The 21,793-nt window shown below is 36.0% G+C and overlaps 1 protein-coding gene across 5 annotated transcripts in view; it reads left to right on the forward strand.

The window, feature by feature from the left end:
- Positions 1-21,793, forward strand: part of zgc:158766 (uncharacterized protein LOC100009641 homolog) — a 93,925-nt gene that overhangs the window by 71,514 nt on the left and 618 nt on the right. For 3 of the 5 annotated variants that reach the window (XM_067447874.1, XM_067447873.1, XM_067447876.1), the window contains 12 exons: positions 924-1,046; positions 1,621-1,776; positions 2,790-3,619; positions 4,824-5,073; positions 5,204-5,293; positions 5,377-5,601; positions 6,571-6,741; positions 6,829-7,006; positions 7,858-7,974; positions 10,451-10,705; positions 15,413-15,645; positions 18,735-18,800. In XM_067447874.1, the coding sequence (XP_067303975.1) occupies positions 924-1,046; positions 1,621-1,776; positions 2,790-3,619; positions 4,824-5,073; positions 5,204-5,293; positions 5,377-5,601; positions 6,571-6,741; positions 6,829-7,006; positions 7,858-7,974; positions 10,451-10,705; positions 15,413-15,645; positions 18,735-18,782 (2,676 nt within the window). In that variant the 3' untranslated portion in view covers positions 18,783-18,800. The remainder of the gene's footprint in view (positions 1-923; positions 1,047-1,620; positions 1,777-2,789; positions 3,620-4,823; positions 5,074-5,203; positions 5,294-5,376; positions 5,602-6,570; positions 6,742-6,828; positions 7,007-7,857; positions 7,975-10,450; positions 10,706-15,412; positions 15,646-18,734; positions 18,801-21,793) is intronic. The other 2 variants (XM_067447875.1, XM_067447877.1) reach the window with 2 other exon arrangements.

Genomic DNA, 21,793 nt, shown 5'->3' on the forward strand with positions numbered 1-21,793 from the left:
CTTAGTATTTTTGTCTTGTTTCTAATCCAAACATCTAAAAATTCTTAAAACAAGAAGTATTTACTAGACAAGCAAAAGTAATTGTCTTATTTTGGGGAAAAATAACTCAAAATTTAGTTTTTGCTAAGAAAAGAAATGTATTTTTTGCAGTGTTCTATATAGAACCCCTTTTAAGTGCCAAAAGGGTTCTTTCATGTCATTATAGAACCTTTTTAGCATAAAAGGGTCTTTGAAGTATACTCAACCATACTTCTATATAGAACCTTTTAAGGGGTTCCAAATACGTAGTGCCGATAGAAACTTTTGCAGTAACTTTGCAGATACTGTTTATGCTCAAGCAGCAACATTACACACTAACTAAAGTTAAAAAAGGGAAATCGCATGCAACCACCCTTTTAACTTAACTACCTTACTAACTATTAATAACAACTATTACTGATAGTTTATTGAGGCAAAAGTTGTTGTTAATAGTGAATGTCTTCCCCAGACTATAAAGTGTGACCTGATTTATTATATCCACAAATACAGTGATGCACACTGATGAGCAGTATTGCTTTTTTTCTAATTCATTTTCTCTATATGCTTATCTGATCGTTCTTCAAGAAAGAGCTAGATGTGATAAAAATGAGGCATTGTGGATTATGCAATCAATTCACTCAGGGTTTTGTGTTTTTATATCTCAGTTTTTGATCAGAAAACACAACTACTGTTTTGTGTGCTCTAACACTACAACATCCCACATTAACTGATAATAGGGCAGCTCATTAAAGTATGATACTATTGAAAATCAGGTTGTCTATCTATGGTGTGAATGAATGAATGATTTTTACTTCCATGTCCTGACTGTTACAGTTTTATTCTAATAATAATCAATTATTGGATAAGACAATGGGATGATGTTTTTTTTCTGAATCTCTCCTCAGGTGAAGAGGTGGTTTTATGTGGAGAGTGAGAAACACTTGGCTCCTTTGGACTCGTATAGTCTTTCTCTGAGCTCCATTCAGGACATGAGACAGAGTCTGGCCCAGTTCATGGAGGAGTCCACAGTAAGTGTACATGGGGTTTCATATAACGAAAGGGAAAAAAAGGAACTGTCCCAGGATGCTCAAAAAAAGATTTCAGTCAGATATCAAACGACAGCTAGTTTGACCTTCTCCCGGGCCACTGGACCACTTTTATGGAAGTGACACAAGACACAATGTTGACATTTAGTCTACAGGGAAATTAATGCCTTTATCCGACACTATGCGCTATAGCTACAGGAGGTGCATTAATTATGAATTAATTAAATAATAAAACATTTGCTGCTTCAGAAATCACATACAGTCTAAGTAGATGCTCTATATAGCATGAATATGGGTAATATGAATTAAATTTACTACATCATACTACATTTTTTTTCTTTATTATTATTATTATTATATGTTATGTAATTATAACTGTTAAAAAAAAAAAAAAAAAGTTTAATAGATAAAATAAAAAAACATAGATGCCATAAAGGTCCGTGTGACGATTCATTGAGGCGAATCATGTTTGATTCACTAATGAATCGATGACTAATGATTCACTAATGAACTCGTGAATCGATTCACTAATGTGGTGTTCATTTTGCTCCTGTAGGACCAGCAGAAGAAAGCTGCGGCGCTGTTGAGGGAGTCTAAAGCCGGTTCAGCCCTTCCTGAGGTCAAACAGCACATAAGCGCCGTCCTGCAGCGGAGCGAGGCACGCAAGAACGAGCTGGAGGTCCTGCACAACCTCTACGAGTTCTACGAATCGGTAAAGAATTGTTTTTTGATTGCATTATGTCTAGTTTGCTTCATCATGTCAACTACTATCATGATGTCATGATAATTAGTGGTCGACTGACTGATAAACCGGTATGTTTAAAATTGTATTTAATTACACACGCATAACAATTTCTACAAATAAATGTATATTTATTTTTACATAATGTTTACTAACGTAATTGCAAATGAATCGTTTTAAAATGAATCAATTAAAAAAGTACATTTGAACTTGATAAAGAAATCTGTAAAAAAAAAAACTAATTCATACCATGATTATTATGATTTACTCAAAACAAAACCATAAAAAACATTACTAACAATAAAATTAAAATTAACATTACTTTTTTTTACTTCGAAATTGCCCCCATACAAAAAAGGCATAATATGCCCTATGATAGCCCCCGGCACTATTGTAGGGGACGGCCATTTGTAGTGGTGTTCGTAACCATAGTGGACGTTATTGAGTGCACTCATTCAATCCCATAATGCACCGCAATAGCGAGCGTACAGCTAATGTATGCTTAACGGCTAGAGAATACCCATAATGCACTGTGAGATTCGCATGCCAAATTAATTCCTGTGTCTGATCCGTTTTCCAAACCACTGGTCTAATGTGGCTACAGCGTAATATATCATACAGGTAAAAAAATTTTTTTAATTGATTATTAAATAGTATAAGGTTTATGCATGTTAGATTCCACACCAGAGTTCAAGATGAATCTTTTCATTACTACTAGAGCTGCCAGTTTGCTAAGTTTCAAACGCTTAAAAAACAGCGAGCACAAACAATAACAAAAGTGGCAGCCCTTCCAGCACCGGGAATAGTGAATGAGGGTATAGGGGGCGATTTTGGACACAGCCATAAACTTGGCCAGTCCTGTGCATCTGTGCTCAGATGCTGTCAAAATAAAAGTCCCAGAAAAACCCCCAACATATAATTAAATAAATAAAAAAGGCAGATATTCACCACTAAGATAATGTGTTAAAACGTCTCTCACGCAGGCAAAGCAGTGGATGATCCATTGCCAGGAGTATTTCTGTCAGCTGAGGGTGGACGATAATGCTGTCAGTTACACGCCGGCCGTGCTGAACGTTTTGCAGGATTACCACAGTGAGGCCACAAAGTTCTCCCTGGACAACTTCAGCGTGCTCAACCAGATGGTGCTGAACCTCAACAGCCCAAGGGAGATGCAGCAGTGGAGCGGCGTTTGGCAGAAGTGCCAGCAAACCAAACAGCAGCTGGAAGAAGCATTGGACAAGGCTGCTGCTGCCGCCTCGATGACCTCCGGAGAATCTGCGCCTGCAACTACAACATCAAAACTTTTGGAAACCCAAAGCCGAGTAGGCTCCTCTGAGCTTCCCACTCTGAACTCTTCTTCCACATTGTGTTTCGAGTACAAAGATGAGAAGCCGCATTCAGCAGGTCCGTTCTCCAGAAACCAGTTCCCATTTCCACCGGAGAGTGACAAGCTCTCGCCATCCCCGTTCGACGATACCGACAGCGACTGTACCGTCGACTCGTCCGCCTCGTGTCACTCCGAGCCTCTGCATTCACCGACGACGCGTCAGCGCAAGCAGCCGCTCAAAAAGATCATGAAGAAAACCATGAGCTACGAGCTGACGGCACGTGACAAAGCTCACCCGGATGCTGGTCATCACGGGTACACGGGAATCTACATCAAAGGACTGGAGGTCACCAACAACGTGTGTGTAGAGAAGAAGCTCCAGCGGCCAGACGTGAAGAGCCCGGCGCTGGGCCGCAGTCGCAGCTTGTCGTCCCCATCCAGGACACACTGCAGACACAGCGACGGGGACGTGAAGATACACAGCAGGTGAGCGAAGGGGTGTGTAGGGATGCAAACTTCTCAACTTTTGGGGGGGAAATAAGGAATAATTATAAATATTAGTAATAATCATACATATTAGTAATAATCATAATTATTAGTAATAATAGTAAATAATGGAAGTTTTAATAATTTAAAAATTATTAGTATTAAATACTCAATTTTTATTTTACATCATAGTATTATTACTGTAGTTATATTTTATTAGTGTTCTTTTTTATAATTTAATAATATAAAAATGTATAGTGAAATTTAGAATTATAAAAATAATAATAACTATTATTAAATAAAAAAACAGTTTTGTTTTAACTTTAGTAATGTATTTATTTATTGATTTGTTTTATTTTTATAATTTTACACATTTAAATAAATAATATATAATATAAAAACATAATATTAAGAAGAAGAACAGCAAGTAAGTGAAGCATTGTGCTGGGATGCAAAAAATAAAGACCATAAATATTAGCAATAATAGAAATAATTAGACTATTAATATTTACAAATTATTAATATTTAGAGATTATTAATATTTAATCTACTGTTGTTTTGTAAATAATATTAATACTAATAATAAACATGTTATTTTACAGTATAGCATTATTACTATAGCAATACTTTATTGATAACATTTTTATAATTTAATACAATTATATTATTATTATTATTATTAAGTTCTATCTTTTATTTTACAGTATAGCATTATAACTAATGTTTTATATATATATATATATATACAGCATGTAAGTGGAGCATTGTGCAGGGATGCAAAAAAGCATAAAACATAAACATTAGTAATAATAGTGAATTATATAAATAAATAATAGACATTATTTGTAATTTTATTTACAGCATTATTTATAGCATTATTACTATAGCAATATGTTTCTTCATTTATTTGTTTAATTTTTATAATTTAATAAAATAATAATAATAACAATACTTTATTTATTATTATTATTATTATTATTATTATTATTATTATTATTATTATTATTATTATTATTATTATTATTATTATCCATCATTTTGAATGGGTTTCATAAAAACAATGTAAATGTGACCTAAGCCCCCTGGCATTTAGGGGTTAAAAAAAACTGTATAAGGTCTAGGGTGTTTTTTTCCATATATCCTCATGTTAAAACCGACTGTAAATCCACGTGATGGTCCAGCCCTCAATCACACTGCCTTTCAGCAAAATTCAACACATCATGGACGAGATGATCACCACAGAGAGAGAGTACGTGAGATCTCTCAGCTACATCATCGAGCACTACTTCCCTGAGATGGAGCGACTGGACCTTCCTCAGGACCTGAGAGGGAAGCGCAGCATTATTTTTGGGAATCTGGAGAAGCTGTGTGACTTCCACAGCCAGTATTTCCTGAAGGATCTGGAGAGCTGCGCCCACTCGCCCCTGTCCATCAGCAGCTGCTTCCTGCAACACGTGAGTTACGTTTCAGGCGCTCACCGATTCGACATGATGCACTACTGTTCGAAAGAATGTCTCAGAAAGAAAACGGTCTTGCTCTATTTAAGATATAAATGCATTTCTTCATTGTTTTGTCCATGGGTAGGAGGAGCAGTTCGGTATGTACGCCCTGTACAGCAAGAACAAGCCCCGCTCAGATGCCTTGCTAATAAGCCACGGAAACACTTTCTTCAAGGTGAGCGACCTCATTTCTCCCCCATGACGTTATTCACTCGAGCTGGGACAGATTTTGTCTGAATGTCACCATGTCGTCTTCAGAATAAGCAGGTGGAACTGGGCGATAAGATGGACTTGGCGTCCTACCTGCTGAAGCCCATCCAGAGGATGAGTAAATACGCTCTTCTCCTGAAGGATCTGATTAAGGAGTGCGGCCACTCTCAGGAGCAGGAGCTCACTGACCTCAGAACAGCTGAAGAGATGGTCAAGTTCCAGCTGCGCCACGGAAATGACCTGCTAGCCATGGACGCCATCCGTGGATGTGATGTAAGTGGAGTTTGGATAGTAGGAGATACACACACCTCTTTCATAAGCACTTAACCACCCTAAAACCAATGAACCACCCCTCACCCAACCCTCTTCTATTTTCTAACTTGCTTCATAATCTAGTTGGCTCCTTGATGAATTTCTTTATTTAAATAATTATAAAAAATATATATTAAATTTCACTATTTGATTGTTTTCAAATTCACAATTTATGTATTCAAATATTTATTTATTTATTAAAGAGCATTTAATGTAAATAAATATTATTTTAAAGCTATTTAAAATATAAATATTTTTTATTTGAAAAATAGAATTAATAATATAATTTCATTTTAACTGAAATAAATAATTCATTTTTATTATAAAAACTCAAATAAATAATTATCATAAAAATAAAATAAATGAAATTTATCATAAAATAAATCATTATTTGCAATTATTATTATTTATTAATATTTTTAATACATTTTATTCACGTAAATATTTGTATTTATTTAAAGAATGTTTAATGTAAATAAATACATTTTTATGATACATTTATAAATATTTAATTGTTTTTGTAAGTAAAGATGTGTTTATTATTTATCTGAAATAAATAAAACAAATCAGTATTATTAAAAACAAAATAAAACTGTATTTGAATTCATATTCAATGTAAATAAAATCAAAACTAATTTAAATATTAAGTAAAAATCATTATTATTTAAAATTTTCCCCCAAATATTTGTTTGTATGTTTGAATATATATAAATTAATATATAAAATAAATGTAACTCTATTTTTGTACCATTAAGATTTGACTTGTATTGTTTTCATGACAATTAAACTCATTTTCCTTCAGAATTATCTTTAAAGCATGTTCTCATTTACTCTTCCTTGAATTTTTATTGATGATTCTTACTGTAATAGTTTTATTATTATTTTACACTGAGTGTCATGATTTGAGAGAGGCTGGTGTTGTGCATTCAGGTCAATCTGAAGGAGCAGGGCCAGCTTCGGTGTCAGGACGAGTTCATTGTTTGGTGCGGACGCAAAAAATACCTTCGTCATGTTTTCCTGTTCGAGGATCTCATCCTCTTCAGCAAGACCAAAAAGATTGAAGGAGGATATGACATCTACATCTACAAACAGTCCTACAAGGTACAGAATATGATGTTTATGTCTTTTTTATCTCCAGAGTTTCTTCCGTCAGTTGTGAGGTTGAACTCTTATTTTGTATCCTTTCAGACAGCCGAGATCGGAATGACAGAGAATGTCGGCGATAGCGGGCTGCGCTTTGAGATCTGGTTTCGTCGAAGAAAATCCCAGGATACGTTCATCCTACAGGCCAGTTCTGGAGAGGTGAAGGCCGTCTGGACCAGCGTCATCGGCAAGATCCTGTGGCGGCAGGCCTTACGAAACCGAGGTCAGAAAGCAGCAACGAATACAGCACTGTTCCTCTAACTACGTAATGATTTTATTTAAAAAAAAAAAAACTGGCAAACATTGTAAATCTTTACTACTACATTTTGTCCAATTTTAAATCAGTAACACTCTCATGCATTCAATAATTCAGACTACTACAATTTTGACCAATTCATTTAACAATAACCGCTCACAAGAGTCATTTGTTCGTAAATCAGACTACGCTCGTTCTGTTTGTTTTGGGGACATCATATGCTTATTTCACTGCATTAAATTCAAGCTAAAAGGTCTAATGTAAAATGTCATTTCTTTAGCTGCACTGCAAAACATTTATTTATTTATTTGAATAAATAACATTCAGTGTAAATCAAGATAATTGTTTATATAAAAATAATATAAATATGACAAATAAAATAAACAAATTAATCTAATGTAATCAAATAAATAAATATTACATTTTAAAATATTATATAAAATCAAAAGAGTCATTCGCTCATGAATCAGACTTGTTTTGGAGACATCATCTTTTTATTTCAGTGGATTTATCTTTTTATTTTACAACATTTTATTCAACTCACGACTCTGGTAAAATGACATTTCCTTTGCAAAACATTTAGCTGTGGCAGTGTTCTGTGTTTTCAGCCGTATTACAGCAAAACTATCACTTCAGCATTGCGGTCTTACTGACAGATGCATTGTGGGCCATTTTTTTTCTAAGTTGTTATTATTAGCAGCTGAAAATATGTTGCAATAGAAACACTGTGGTATAAAAGCCTTTTGTGTTATTCTCTTTGTTTTTTGTAGATGTATTTATATCCCTCTAATTAATGCATCTATATGTTTTAACATCAGAGTTGCGGATGCAGGAAATGGTTTCTATGGGAATTGGAAACAAGCCATTCATGGACATCAAACCAAGTGACTCTGCGATCTGCGATCGAGCCGTCGACTACATTATGAAAGGGTCAGGTAAGATGTCTGCATCAGCAAGACATTTACCTCATCATCATCAGCATCAGTTTATGAAAAAGAAAATTATTGAAAATTATGACCGCTGACAGGTGAAGTGAATAACACTGATGATCTCTTCATCACTGCATCTGTTAGTGGGTGGGATATATTAGGCAGCAACTGAACATTTTGTCCTCAAAGTTGATGTGTTAGAAGCAGGAAAAATGGGGCAAGTGTAAGGATTTGAGCGAGTTTGACAAGGGCCAATTTGAGATGGCAGTTTCTGATGGCTGAGCATCTCCAAAACTGCAGCTCTTGTGGGCTGTTCCTGGTCTGCAGTGGTCAGTGTCTATCAAAAGTCCTCCAAGGAAGCATCAGAACCGGACCACGGAGCAATGGAAGAAGGTGGCCTGGTCTGATGAATCGTTTTCTTTCACATCATGTAGATGGTCGGATGCATGTGCATCGTTTATCTGGGGAACACATGGCACCAGGATGCACTATGGGAAGAAGGCAAGCCAATGGAGGCAGTGTGATGCTTTGGGCAATGTTCTGCTGAGAAACCTTGGGATCGGGTATGGGACGTACCACCTACCTAATCATTGTTTCAGACCATGTACACCCTTTCATGAAACGGGTATTCCCCGGCAGCTGTGGCTCTTTCAGCAGGATAATGTGCTCTGCCACAAAGCAAAAATAGTTCAGGAATGGTTTGAAGAGCACAACAGTGAGTTTGAGGTGTTGACTTGGCCTCCAAATTCCCCAGATCTCAATCCAATCGAGCATCTGTGGGATATGCTGAACCAAAAAAGTCAGATCCATGGAGGCCACACCTCACAACTTACTGGACTTAAAGGATCTGCTACTAATATCTTGTTGCCAGATACCACAGCACTCCTTTAGGGGTCTAGTGGAGTCCATGCCTGGACGGGTCAGGGCTGCTTTGGCAGCAAAACGAGGACCAAAACAATATTAGGAAGGTGGTAATAATGTGATCCGTGTCAGTTATACGGAAATGGAGGGACCAAAACAAAACAATATTAGGTCATAATGTTTTGCCTGATCAGGTATAGATAGATAGATAGATAGATAGATAGATAGATAGATAGATAGATAGATAGATAGATAGATAGATAGATAGATAGATAGATAGATAGATAGATAGATATTCTTTTATGGAAGAACAATACTTTTCATATCAGTTTTATCGTATTTATTAATACCGGTATTTGATTATTAATCCTAAACCTAATGGACAGAAGGCACAGCCGCAGGGTCTGAAATATTTATTGAATGTGGCCCATATTTATATCCCACATTTTCCCGTCCTGTTTGAAGCATATTTTTAGAATCACACAGCGAAGCACAGCTGGAGCTCGTCTGATCTCTGAGAAGCCTCTGAGCCGAGCTTCAGTGTGCGGGTCCTTTCAGAGCAGTGTGTTATCTGCTCTTTTGCTTTGACTGTTAGTGTGTGTTTATTCACTTTACCGTGTCAGACTCAAGTCATAGCCTGTGTTGTAATGTCTGAGTGGCACGTCTCAGGCGTAAGAAGCTTTTGAATGTCATACATCAAATGATGTGAATGACTGTTGTGTGATTTGGCTCAAAGCAGCAGGTCACCGCACACACAGCTGACACCATCTGCAATTTAGTTGCTTTAGTTTCCTTCAGTTGGACAGCAAAGACCACACGTTTTGTGCATGAACATTAAATTATCTATTAAATTACCTAATGCAGAAATTGTCCTGCGATGTGACTGTGAAATACAGAAACAAACATACAGTATCAAAATGTTGAACGAAATACCATTTGAATATATTGGCATTATTAAATTACAAGGAAATCTAAGTTTAAATCAAAGGAAATCTAATATTGTTAAATTATATACAAATCCAAAAATATAAAGTACATAGAGTAATATTTTCAAATAGAATGTTAGTATTATGTATATAACATTTTTAAGTCTATAAGTAATTTTTAATATTTTGATTTCGATTTAGCTTTCATTTATTATTTCAGTAATAGTATGTCATTTGAATCTATTTTGATTTCAGTTTGTTGCCAATTAATCATTTCTAATTTTTAATGCAAGTTAAAGTTTTGTTTAAATTTGATTTGATTACAGCTTTATTTAAATATATAAAACTTATGAACACTGATACCTTCTACTATTAAAAGGTAATAGTTTTAAACATTTTTAATTATGTGGAACTACTTCAGCATTCATTGATTCATTCCTGCAGCTTATTTAAAGGTATAGTTCACCCAAACATGAAAATTATAACTTGCTAAACACAGAAGATATTTTAGCCATTGATTTCCATACAAAATCATTGGCTACCGTCAGTACCGTCTTGAAAGGAACTCATACAGGTTTGGAACAACTTAAGGGTGAATACATTTGTGGGTGAACTATCCTTTAATGTGTGGATGCATATGGCAGTCTAACTGAGAGCAATGGCATCTGATTTCTGTCCATCCTCCGTCTCTGCAGAGTCCAGGATGCGGGCGTCCATAGCGGTGTCCTCGTTCGACCACACCACGCCGTTTAAGAGACCTCACTCCACCATTTCCAACAGCAGCTCATCGTCCTCCGGCAGTCAGTCGTCGTCTTCTCTGCTGGGCTCTCTGAACCTGCACCTCTACCCGTCTCACCCGCTGCCCGGCTGCCCGTCTCTGAGCCACTGGCCGTACGACTGCATCGAAGAGGACGAGCTGGAGCACGATTCTACCGTTCAGTCCTCCATGAGTGAGTCGCTGTCTGGAAGTCTGTGTGTCTCCGTAAAAAATATGCATGACATCTTGTCCAGGTCAAATCAAATGCAAAAAATAATTAGCATGAAGTACATAAGGCCTATTTAAGGAGCATTAGGATTTTTGGCATTGTGACATTATTTTGAGGACAATTTAAAGGTGCAGTGTGTGAATCTTAGCAGCGTCTAGTGGTGAGGTTGTGAATTGCAATCACCCATTCCTCACCCCTCCCTTTCAAAGCACATAGATACGCTACGGTGGCTGACACAGGACAAAGATGTCGTCGGAGAGAGCAGAGAGTGACTAGCGCTCTGTAGAGAAGTTTGTCCGTTTAGGGCTACTGTAGAAACATGCCGGCCCAAAATGGCGACTCCACTGTAAGGGGACCCGTGTATATAGATCAGAGCCGAGCACAGTCATTTTGAGGGGCACTATAAGGGGGTCGAGTATCATCTTAATACAGAGAATGAATAACAAACCTTTTACAATCATATTGGGAATACAGTTGCTAGGCTTCAGTGCTAATTATGCTTCCAAAAAAATTATTTTTTGCTGATTTGATCAAAAAAAAATTATTTTAGATTTACTTGTTATTACTGTAAAACTTTATTAAATTATTATGGGATCTCATTCATTCAGTGTTTTCAGATTATTTACTTAAAAAATAGTTTCTGTATTTTAAAAATATTACATTTTTATATTTATTGAACAATAATGAATAATTTTATTCATCAAAATAAACAGAAAATACTGCAAACTTTGCTAAAGAGATTTTTTTTGCACAAGTATGAACTTAGACATGATTAAAAGCACATTTTTCTTAAGGTGTGCCTTTAGCACCATTGTTCCCCTTATAAAACTCATTTATATTTATAATAGCCTTTATTACCTTTTTTTAATAGTGTATATGAAGAGTTTCGTTGCAAAACGAGATATATCCATTTTGAGAAATGTTGGTTATTTGACATTATTGTTTAAGACATCAACAGTCACGTTCATTCACAATTTTTTGTACATTAAACTATTACTTGAGCTCAGTGTAGGCCAGGGACACAATATTCTTCAAATCCCGGATATTTTTTATTTAATTTTATGTCCATAAATAGTTCATAAATAAGTCAAAAACCATGCCAAAATGCAACATATTTATCTTAACATTGTCAGACATCTTAAATTGGTTAAAAAAACAAATACATCATAAATATATGGAATAGTATATACAAAGATTGATTAATAATAAGATTCCGAGCCAGAACATACATAACATATTTTTGTATTTTTTTGTGTGCAAAACGCTATATATCCACCATAGGCTATATTATCCTGTGTGTGTGTGTGTGTGTGTGCACGCGTGTGTGCGCGTGTGTGTGCGTGTGCGTGTGTGTGTGTGTGTGTGTGTGTGTGTGAGCGCGCATGACACAGACCAACATTACTCACAGTCGCACGATGACCAAAATAAATCTTTGGATGTTTTCCCTCCCCTGAATGCCTTGCCCGTTTGGTCTTCTCCCTTTGATGATTTTCTTTAGATGCCTTCCTGACCGGCTCCAATCCGTCATCTAAATCCATAACGTTAAGCTTGACTCTGAAGCTTTGATTCTCTGACTGACAGACAGCTGTCGATCAGTGACGTAGCCTACGTGACTGACAGCTCGCCTACAGTATAAACAATTAAATGGTAAACCTTTTTTAGTTAGCCTATTGAATCCTCTTTTTAAAAATATGTTTTTTGTTTTGCTATTATCGTTAAATCACTGAGCAAACTCGGAGCACTTCACCGGCGGTGACTTTCTCCTCGCGTGACATCCTGAGCTTGCGCAGCATCCTGAACGTTCTTTATCGCACTTTGTAAAGAAACTGGGCTGGCGGATTTCGCGTTTTGTGAAAAAATACATTTTGTAGGAGGCTTAAAATGTACATTTTTTAAATATTATTAATGGCAGCAATTTACACATAGATTAAGGTACATCTAAACAGTGATTTCCAATAATAAAATCTAAATGTCAAAAAATGGCGTTTTATCGCGTTTTGCAACCGAACTCTTCATATGATTAATATGGTCTCAGGGCCGTGCACAGGGGGTGTCCCGGTGGCTAGAGCCCCTGCCCCTCTTGCCCCCTTCCCTTCCTCACCCCCAGGGGATTCCCATAAAAGCGTTCTGTCCCGCAAAAAAATCCACAAATTCCTCAAATCCGTTCCGTGTTTTCCCGCTTGCCCCTTAGCATCGCTCAAAGTCTGTGGCTGTGTCCGCTCTCTGTGGAGACCACAGTTCCGGAATGACGTCCCATTAACAGGTACTATATTACAAACTACAATCCACATTACAGACAGTGGTTGATCCGCAGAATTAGTAGTTTAGTTGGTAGTTTGTTAGTTTCAACATTGCAAACATGGATTCAACGCTCCAGCATGCATATTGTCATATACTGTATGCTGACAGTTTGTCACTCTTTAACTCCTTAAAATATATTACCTATAATAGTACATTGCATGAGTTAATACTAGTATCTCTAAGATACGTCATATTTATGATATTTTATTAAGACCATATTAGTCGAGTTCATCTCCAGTCTAAATAAATCAACAGGATGCGTCATCTTATAATAGTGTCTGTGGTGGGCCGAAGGTGTAAATGAACAGCAGCTAAGAACGCTCAAATACGCTTTTAGACAGGAAGCTTAAAGCCGGAAATGGGCCCCTCTCACTCGGGTGGTGTTTCTTTTGTACAATGGAAGCCAATGGAAACTATGAGGGGCCGAATGTGTGCGGTTTGACTGGGCAGCCTAGACATACTCTCACAAAGACAAATATAGTCAAATGGCACTGAAAGAATAGCAGATATTTCAGCTATTGTTAGACAAGTTCCTCCAGTTCCACGTCCTGTTCTTGACTGAGAATTTATGTATTTGTATATCTACAGTATCTATCTATCTATCTATCTATCTATCTATCTATCTATCTATCTATCTATCTATCTATCTATCTATCTATCTATCTATCTATCTATCTATCTATCTATCTATCTATCTATCTGTCTGTCTGTCTGTCTGTCTGTCTGTCTGTCTGTCTGTCTGTCTGTATATACAGTGTATATGTATATATATATATATATATATATATATATATATATATATATATATATATATATATATATATATATATATATATATATATATTAGGAAATGATATACATAAATAATTATACACTACCATTCAAAAGATTTTTGTCTCTTCTGCTCACAAAAGGCTGCATTTTGATTTAAAAATAGTAAAAACAGTAATATTATGAAATATTATTACAATTTAGAAGAATTGTTTTCTGTGGTAATGTCTTTTAAAATGTAATTTATTCCACTGAATTTCAGCATCATTCCTCCAGTCTTCAGTGTCACATGATCCTTCAGAAATCATTCTAATATGATGATTTGATGCTCAAGAAACATTTCTGATTATATTATCAATGTTGAAAACCTGGGAAAATCAGGAATCTGAAGGTGCAAAAAAATAGAAATATTGAGAAAATCGCTTTTAAAGTTGTCCAAATGAAGTCCTTAGCAATGCATATTACAACTAATAAAACATTTTTGATATATGTACGGTAGGACATTTACACAATATCTTCATGGAAGATGATCTGTACTTACAGTTTTTCTCAGTCGCTTTGGTACATTTCTCGAATCAAACTCACAATTTGCAAAACAGTAAGTGCATTTCTCAAAACAATTTGTACAAATAGCAAAGCGCCATGGATAACCTGCAAAAGCTACACTCTTACTCAAAATCCTTAGTTCATCTCTCAAAAGTAAATATCTGTGTCAATGAACATGTCAGTGCCATCAGAATGACAAGTCCTTGTGTCATTGTGTACGGATAAGACAGTCAATTTGTTTAGTCATGTTGTCAATATAACAGTTTACTCTGGAGGGATGTTCTGATGGAAACTGCTGATGAAACTGATGGCTAAAGTTTTCATGACAATTATTGTCAATTGTAAGTTACATCTTAGTGTGTGTGTGAGTGTAATTGCAAGAGAATGGAAAAGTTACACTCTTACTGTTTGGACTGTATTTTATTGACAGAACATGTCAGTGAGAAACAGAAATTAAAAGACAGCACTGAATAACAGATTTAGAAAAAAGTCTAATGGAAATATAGAAAGTATAGAAATATGCTTGACATATTATGATAACTTGTTCAACCATTTTGCATGTAAAGACTTATGCTATGAGCTTGTGCCTAAATGTTGTGGGGGGTGAGACTATTCAACAGAGACCAAATATAATACATTTTGATCAACATGACATAACCAACTTATAATGCAGGAAACAACAGAGAATTGGACATAATCATTGGCATGGATGTACCAAAGCATTTGCAACTTGTTCAAAGAAATGAGAAACTGCTTTTTTGATGTGCACAAGTGACACAATGATGTGAGAATTGAACGGGTAGTTTTGAGAATTTCAATTCTGATCTGAGAAATGTACCAAAGCGACTGAGAAAAACTGTAATATCCTGATGATTTTGGCATACAAGAAAAATCAAAAATGTTGACCCATACAATGTATTGTTGACTATTGCCATAAAAATATACCCGTGCGACGCATGACTGGTCTTGTGGTCCAGGGTCACATATACATACAGTATATGTAAGAAAATGTAATGTTTTGGTGGATGTTAACTTATCTTTGTCCGTGTGCAGTCAGTGACAGTGCTGAGAGCTCGTCCCAGTGCACCTCCAGTGACAGTGTCAGCGGTTTGAGCAGCATCACTGTCCAGCATCACCCTGCCTTAGGGATGGAGAGCTACACCAGTGACGGAGGCTCCTATCTGTCCTCTCCCACACCGTCCCCGTCTCCACCCAAAGTCACGTCCTCCGTCCTCTACCACAAAGAGACGGAGCTGCAGACGCAGAGCAGCAAGTTCATCACGGCGGTAAGAGTTGGCGTAAAGCCGGACTGTATTTGTATATTTCTAAAACAGTGGAAGTGAAAGTGGTATATGAAGTCAATCCAGTGATAAATTAAAGATCTAACCTTTGTTATTGCTTTGAAAATAGAAATGAAAAAACTTTATGTATAATATGTCAAATTGGTCACAAGACTGATGTCATGTGTATGTATATTATACTAATGTAAATTTCCTAAAAGGGGAAGAATTGCCTTTAAAGGGATAGTTCACCCAAAATTGAAAATGACCCCATGATTTACTCGCCCTCAAGCCATCCTAGGTGTATATGACATTCTTCTTTCAGATGAATACAATCAGAGTTATATAAAAAATGTCCTGGGTAATCCAAGCTTTATAATGGCAATGAATGGTGGACCAAATTTTTAATCCCAGAAAACTGCATCCATCCATTATAAAAGTAATCCATTACTTTTACAAGTTCCTGGGGGTTAATAAAGTCCTTCTGATGTGAACCGATGGGCTTGTATATGTATTTAACATGTTATAAAGTAAAATATCTAGCTTCCAGCAGACCTCCTTTCATATTCAACTCTGATTGTATTCGTCTGAAAAAAGAAAGTCATACACACCTAGGACGGCTTGAGGGTGAGTAAATCATGGGATTATTTTTGGGTGAACTATCCCTTAAATGTTATTTTTTGTAAGTATTCCTTGACTCTGAAGTATATTTTATTGGAACGTCCTGCTTTAGATGATATAAGACATTTTTTATTTAGGTTTAAGTAATAGATTTGGTATCAAATATTAAATTGAAATTGAAATTTATGTCTGTTATTTTACTGGTATTATTGGTATAATAATAATAATGTTTTATTTTATTCAGTGCCACGCTCAAGGTCGTTGTAGAGAGAATTAATAATTCAGTTATACTGTATGTGTGTGTGTGTATATATATATATATATACAGTCTTGTTCAAAATAATAGCAGTACAATGTGACTAACCAGAATAATCAAGGTTTTTAGTATATTTTTTATTGCTACGTGGCAAACAAGTTACCAGTAGGTTCAGTAGATTCTCAGAAAACACACCACACCCAGCATTCATGATATGCACGCTCTTAAGGCTGTGCAATTGGGCAATTAGTTGAAAGGGGTGTGTTCAAAAAAATAGCAGTGTCTACCTTTGACTGTACAAACTCAAAACTATTTTGTACAAACATTTTTTTTTTTCTGGGATTTAGCAATCCTGTGAATCACTAAACTAATATTTAGTTGTATGACCACAGTTTTTTTAAAACTGCTTGACATCTGTGTGGCATGGAGTCAACCAACTTGTGGCACCTCTCAGCTGTTATTCCACTCCATGATTCTTTAACAACATTCCACAATTCATTCACATTTCTTGGTTTTGCTTCAGAAACAGCATTTTTGATATCACCCCACAAGTTCTCAATTGGATTAAGGTCTGAAGATTGGGCTGGCCACTCCATAACATTAATTTTGTTGGTTTGGAACCAAGACTTTGCCCGTTTACTAGTGTGTTTTGGGTCATTGTCTTGTTGAAACAACCGTTTCAAGGGCATGTCCTCTTCAGCATAGGGCAACATGACCTCTTCAAGTATTTTAACATATGCAAACTGATCCATGATCCCTGGTATGCGATAAATAGGCCCAACACCATAGTAGGAGAAACATGCCCATATCATGATGCTTGCACCTCCATGCTTCACTGTCTTCACTGTGTACTGTGGCTTGAATTCAGAGTTTGAGGGTCGTCTCACAAACTGCCTGTGGCCCTTGGACCCAAAAAGAACAATTTTACTCTCATCAGTCCACAAAATGTTCCTCCATTTCTCTTTAGGCCAGTTGATGTGTTCTTTGGCAAATTGTAACCTCTTCTGCACATGCCTTTTTTTAACAGAGGGACTTTGCGGGGGATTCTTGAAAATAGATTAGCTTCACACAGACGTCTTCTAACTGTCACAGTACTTACAGGTAACTCCAGACTGTCTTTGATCATCCTGGAGGTGATCATTGGCTGAGCCTTTGCCATTCTGGTTATTCTTCTATCCATTTTGATGGTTGTCTTCCGTTTTCTTCCACGTCTCTCTGGTTTTGCTCTCCATTTTAAGGCATTGGAGATCATTTTAGCTGAACAGCCTATCATTTTTTGCACCTCTTTATAGGTTTTCCCCTCTCTAATCAACTTTTTAATCAAAGTACGCTGTTCTTCTGAACAATGTCTTGAACGACCCATTTTCCTCAGCTTTCAAATGCATGTTCAACAAGTGTTGGCTTCATCCTTAAATAGGGGCCACCTGATTCAAACCTGTTTCTTCACAAAATTGATGACCTCAGTGATTGAATGCCACACTGCTATTTTTTTGAACACACCCCTTTCAACTAATTCAACTAATTGCCCAATTGCACAGCCTTAAGAGCGTGCATATCATGAATGCTGGGTCTCATTTGTTTTCTGAGAATCTACTGAACCTACTGGTAACTTGTTTGCCACGTAGCAATAAAAAAATATACGAAAAACCTTGATTATTCTGGTTAGTCACATTGTACTGCTATTATTTTGAACAAGACTGTATATATATATATATATATATATATATATATATATATATATATATATATATATATATATATATATATATATTACTTTGTTATTGGTCTTATAGATATATTTATGTATTTGTAGACTAAATATAATTAAATTATTGCATACAATAACTGAAATATTATTATTATTATTATTATTATTATTATTATTATTATTATTATTATTATTTTACACTATATTACTCTTGAGTTTTCCATGAATATAGCCTTTGATGCTGACATGGCATTAAATGATAATAATAAAAATTCACTGAGTCACATGACACCTGCTTACTTTTCCAAACTAGCCACCTAACTATGTGACGACAAAAATATATTATTAAAGACGAGATTAATAAATGTCAAAGATCCTCCTTTACTGCTGTCAAGCATCACTAATACTATTGCTCATGCTTAGAGATTCAATCAAAGCCTTTGTACTAAGTTAAAAACTTTTATTCCTCTTTTCTAGTTCATCTAATTTGATCTGACGTGTTTGTTTTAGCAGAGCAAGACTTCTCATGGCCCGTTAGGCCTCTCGACTCTGGTCTGAATCAAACGGTTTAGATCAGTAAGTAACTAGTGTGACGTCCCCTGTGTGATTCCTGATGCCTGTTCCCCATTAACGCATGACACTGGCGCTGGTCTTCATAGTCCAGCAGAGAATCCCTTTGCATGTGTGCTGGGCTTCAAGGGATATTCCAGGTTTTTTTCAACTTAATGTGCATGTACGGCTGCCACAGATAATAATATCATCCCTGTGTTCAAACACGGTTACAGTGATGCACTTACAATGAAAACCAGCCGGCAAGAAGAGCGGAGCGATCAGAAGCAGAAACGTGCTGGGTGTTTTTTTATTTAGCACTTTGAATGTTGTTTCTTCACCAGGCTTTTGTGGTTGAAACTTTTTTCTGTTGTGGAGGAACTTCTGGTTTTGCACTGATGTTATTGTCTATGGTGATCAACAGAAAGTCTGCATGCACTTCATGTTGGAAATAACTGTCTGTTCCCCTGCGATGCACATGCGCTGTAATGCATGTTTAAGATTCTGTGGTGTCGATTTCTATTTGTGTCAAGGATTTTATTGCATCTAAGGCAATAACGCACAAATATCTCTTTCGGGGAAGAATGACAAAAAAGTGAATTGTTGCGCAGCTAACGTCAGTCATGCCTACCGAATGAGCTGAAGATTCCCTTCCTACGCTTTTGAGCAAAGGTGTGCTCACACTGACAGCAATTTGTAAGCGACAGAAACTTGTCAAAGATGCATCAAACTTTCTAATACAGTTGGAATTTGTCAGTGAGCAGAAACTATTGTAGCAAATTATTGTAAAAAAAAAAAAACATGAGTGAGGTAAATTAAATAATATTTTATATAATTTAAATTAATTTATATATGACATATATCAGTTATTTTAAAGCTACACTGTGTAAATGTTTTGTTTCTTAGCTAAAAACTCTTAGTTCTTTCAAAAATATATGTGCTCATTAATGTATATTTACTTCTTTCAAGTAATAAAGTATTCTGGTAAGTTTATAATATGCGATTGAAAATACGAACGGGTGAGGGGTTCGAATGCCGGTCGCCATGTTGCCCCTCCATCTTGAAAGTACATTAGCCAAAGAGGGACATACCCGTAAATTCAAGCTTCGCCTTTCGCGTTTTAACACTCGATGGCACCGTGTCGAATGTGAAGAGGGGGATTGGCCATGTTAATCTTGGACTAAATCAGCCACCGTAGGAGTTAAAACAAAATCAGAATTGAGAGGAACAGAAACTATTATTCACTGGATGGTCATATACCTTTACACCGCTAGATGGGGGAAAATATCACACAGTGTAGCTTTAATAGAAACACATTGTATTTCATTAAAATAATTCAGCTGTACAATGTAAAATGGATGTATGAGTATAAATGTGTGAGTATAAACACGACATGCTTCGCTCTGAAACTGCCAGTTCTTATACATTCAATTCATTCAAATAAAATTGAGCCCAGCCGTAAATCTGCTTGTTTTACCCTCAAAAACATTCTAAAATTCTTTTAGAGCTCTTTGGATTGATTGGCACTTTATTTTTCTCATCCGTTTGATAAAAAAATATTATATTATTAATAAATTACAAAAATCAAATTATTTTATTTGCAAGTGTGTTTGTTATTTGAGCAAAATAAACAAATTACAGCTTGAAAAAAAAATGTTTTGCACGTACTAGGAAGTTTGTCTTTGTTCTCATTTTTATTACAATACAGCAAAAAAATTTTTTAGGTTTGGTTCTTTAAATTCCCAGCAGATAAAAAAAGAACAGAATTTATTCATAAATGTATAATGAATTATTACATGAATTGAAATGAATTGAAGCATTAAAGAATAATTCATAATTTAATTTGTGACAGTATTTTACAAAATGAGCAGGAAGGTAAATCAAAAATTTTCAATTTATGCTTTTTATAATAGTACAGCAGTGTTACTGTTATGTTACTGCTCTAAAACACACGGGTTGAGGATACAAATGCATTTGCAAAGGATCCAAATTTAATGTCATTTATTAGGGTAATCCAGAATCATAATCCATGTAACAGGCTAAAAAACACTGTGCAGATAATCCAGTCAATAAACACAAGGGCAGAAAACACAAGCTTTATATAGGCAGAGATGGCCGATTCGCTAGTTACATGGCGGGATTTGTTAGCGGAAAGTTTGAACGCTTCTCCAGAGAGGAATCCTTTATTATATATATATATTTGGCATGTTTGTGTGCTGCTGCGCATCCCTGTGTGTGTAATGAGTGTACACGCGTTGTGTACCCGCCTATTAAAGCTCCACTGTGTGATATTTTCCCCCATCTAGCGGTGTAAAGGTATATGACCATCCAGTGAATAATAGTTTCTGTTTCTCTCAATTCTGATTTTGTTTTAACTCCTACGGTGGCCCATTTAGTCCAAGATTAACATGGCAATCCCCCTCTTCACATTCGACACGGCGCCATCGAGTGTTAAAACGCGAAAGGCGAAGCTTGAATTTACGGGTATGTCCCTCTTTGGCTACTGTACTTTCAAGATGGAGGAGCAACATGGCGACCGGCATTCGAACCCCTCACCCGTTCGTATTTTCAATGGCATATTATAAACTTACGAGAATACTTTATTACTTGAAAGAAGTAAATATACATTAATGAGCACATATATTTTTGAAAGAACTAAGTGTTTTTAGCTAAGAATAAACTAAATAATTTACACAGTGTAGCTTTAAATAACACAAAAAAACTGCTTTCCTCACCTACAGTTCCTCAAAATAGCAACACGCCAACAATGCGCCTGAACACACCTGGTTTTCAGATCAGCACGGCCATGGGCGAACAGATGGGCGCGAGGGCATTTGATATTTAAACAACGCGGTGCTGGACGTGAAAATGAAAACTGAGTCTGGCTCAAACTAGCACAAAACACTTGCATCGCATTGCCTGGAGTATGATAGGTCCTGATAGTCCCTTTCAAAACCTTACCCTTTTGGTAAGTCTGAAATTACAAAATTGTTACAAAAATTGGTTATCAGGAGAAAATA

The sequence above is a fragment of the Pseudorasbora parva genome, chromosome 7 (genome assembly GCF_024679245.1).
Source record: "Pseudorasbora parva isolate DD20220531a chromosome 7, ASM2467924v1, whole genome shotgun sequence".
In the NCBI taxonomy this organism is placed as follows: domain Eukaryota; kingdom Metazoa; phylum Chordata; class Actinopteri; order Cypriniformes; family Gobionidae; genus Pseudorasbora; species Pseudorasbora parva.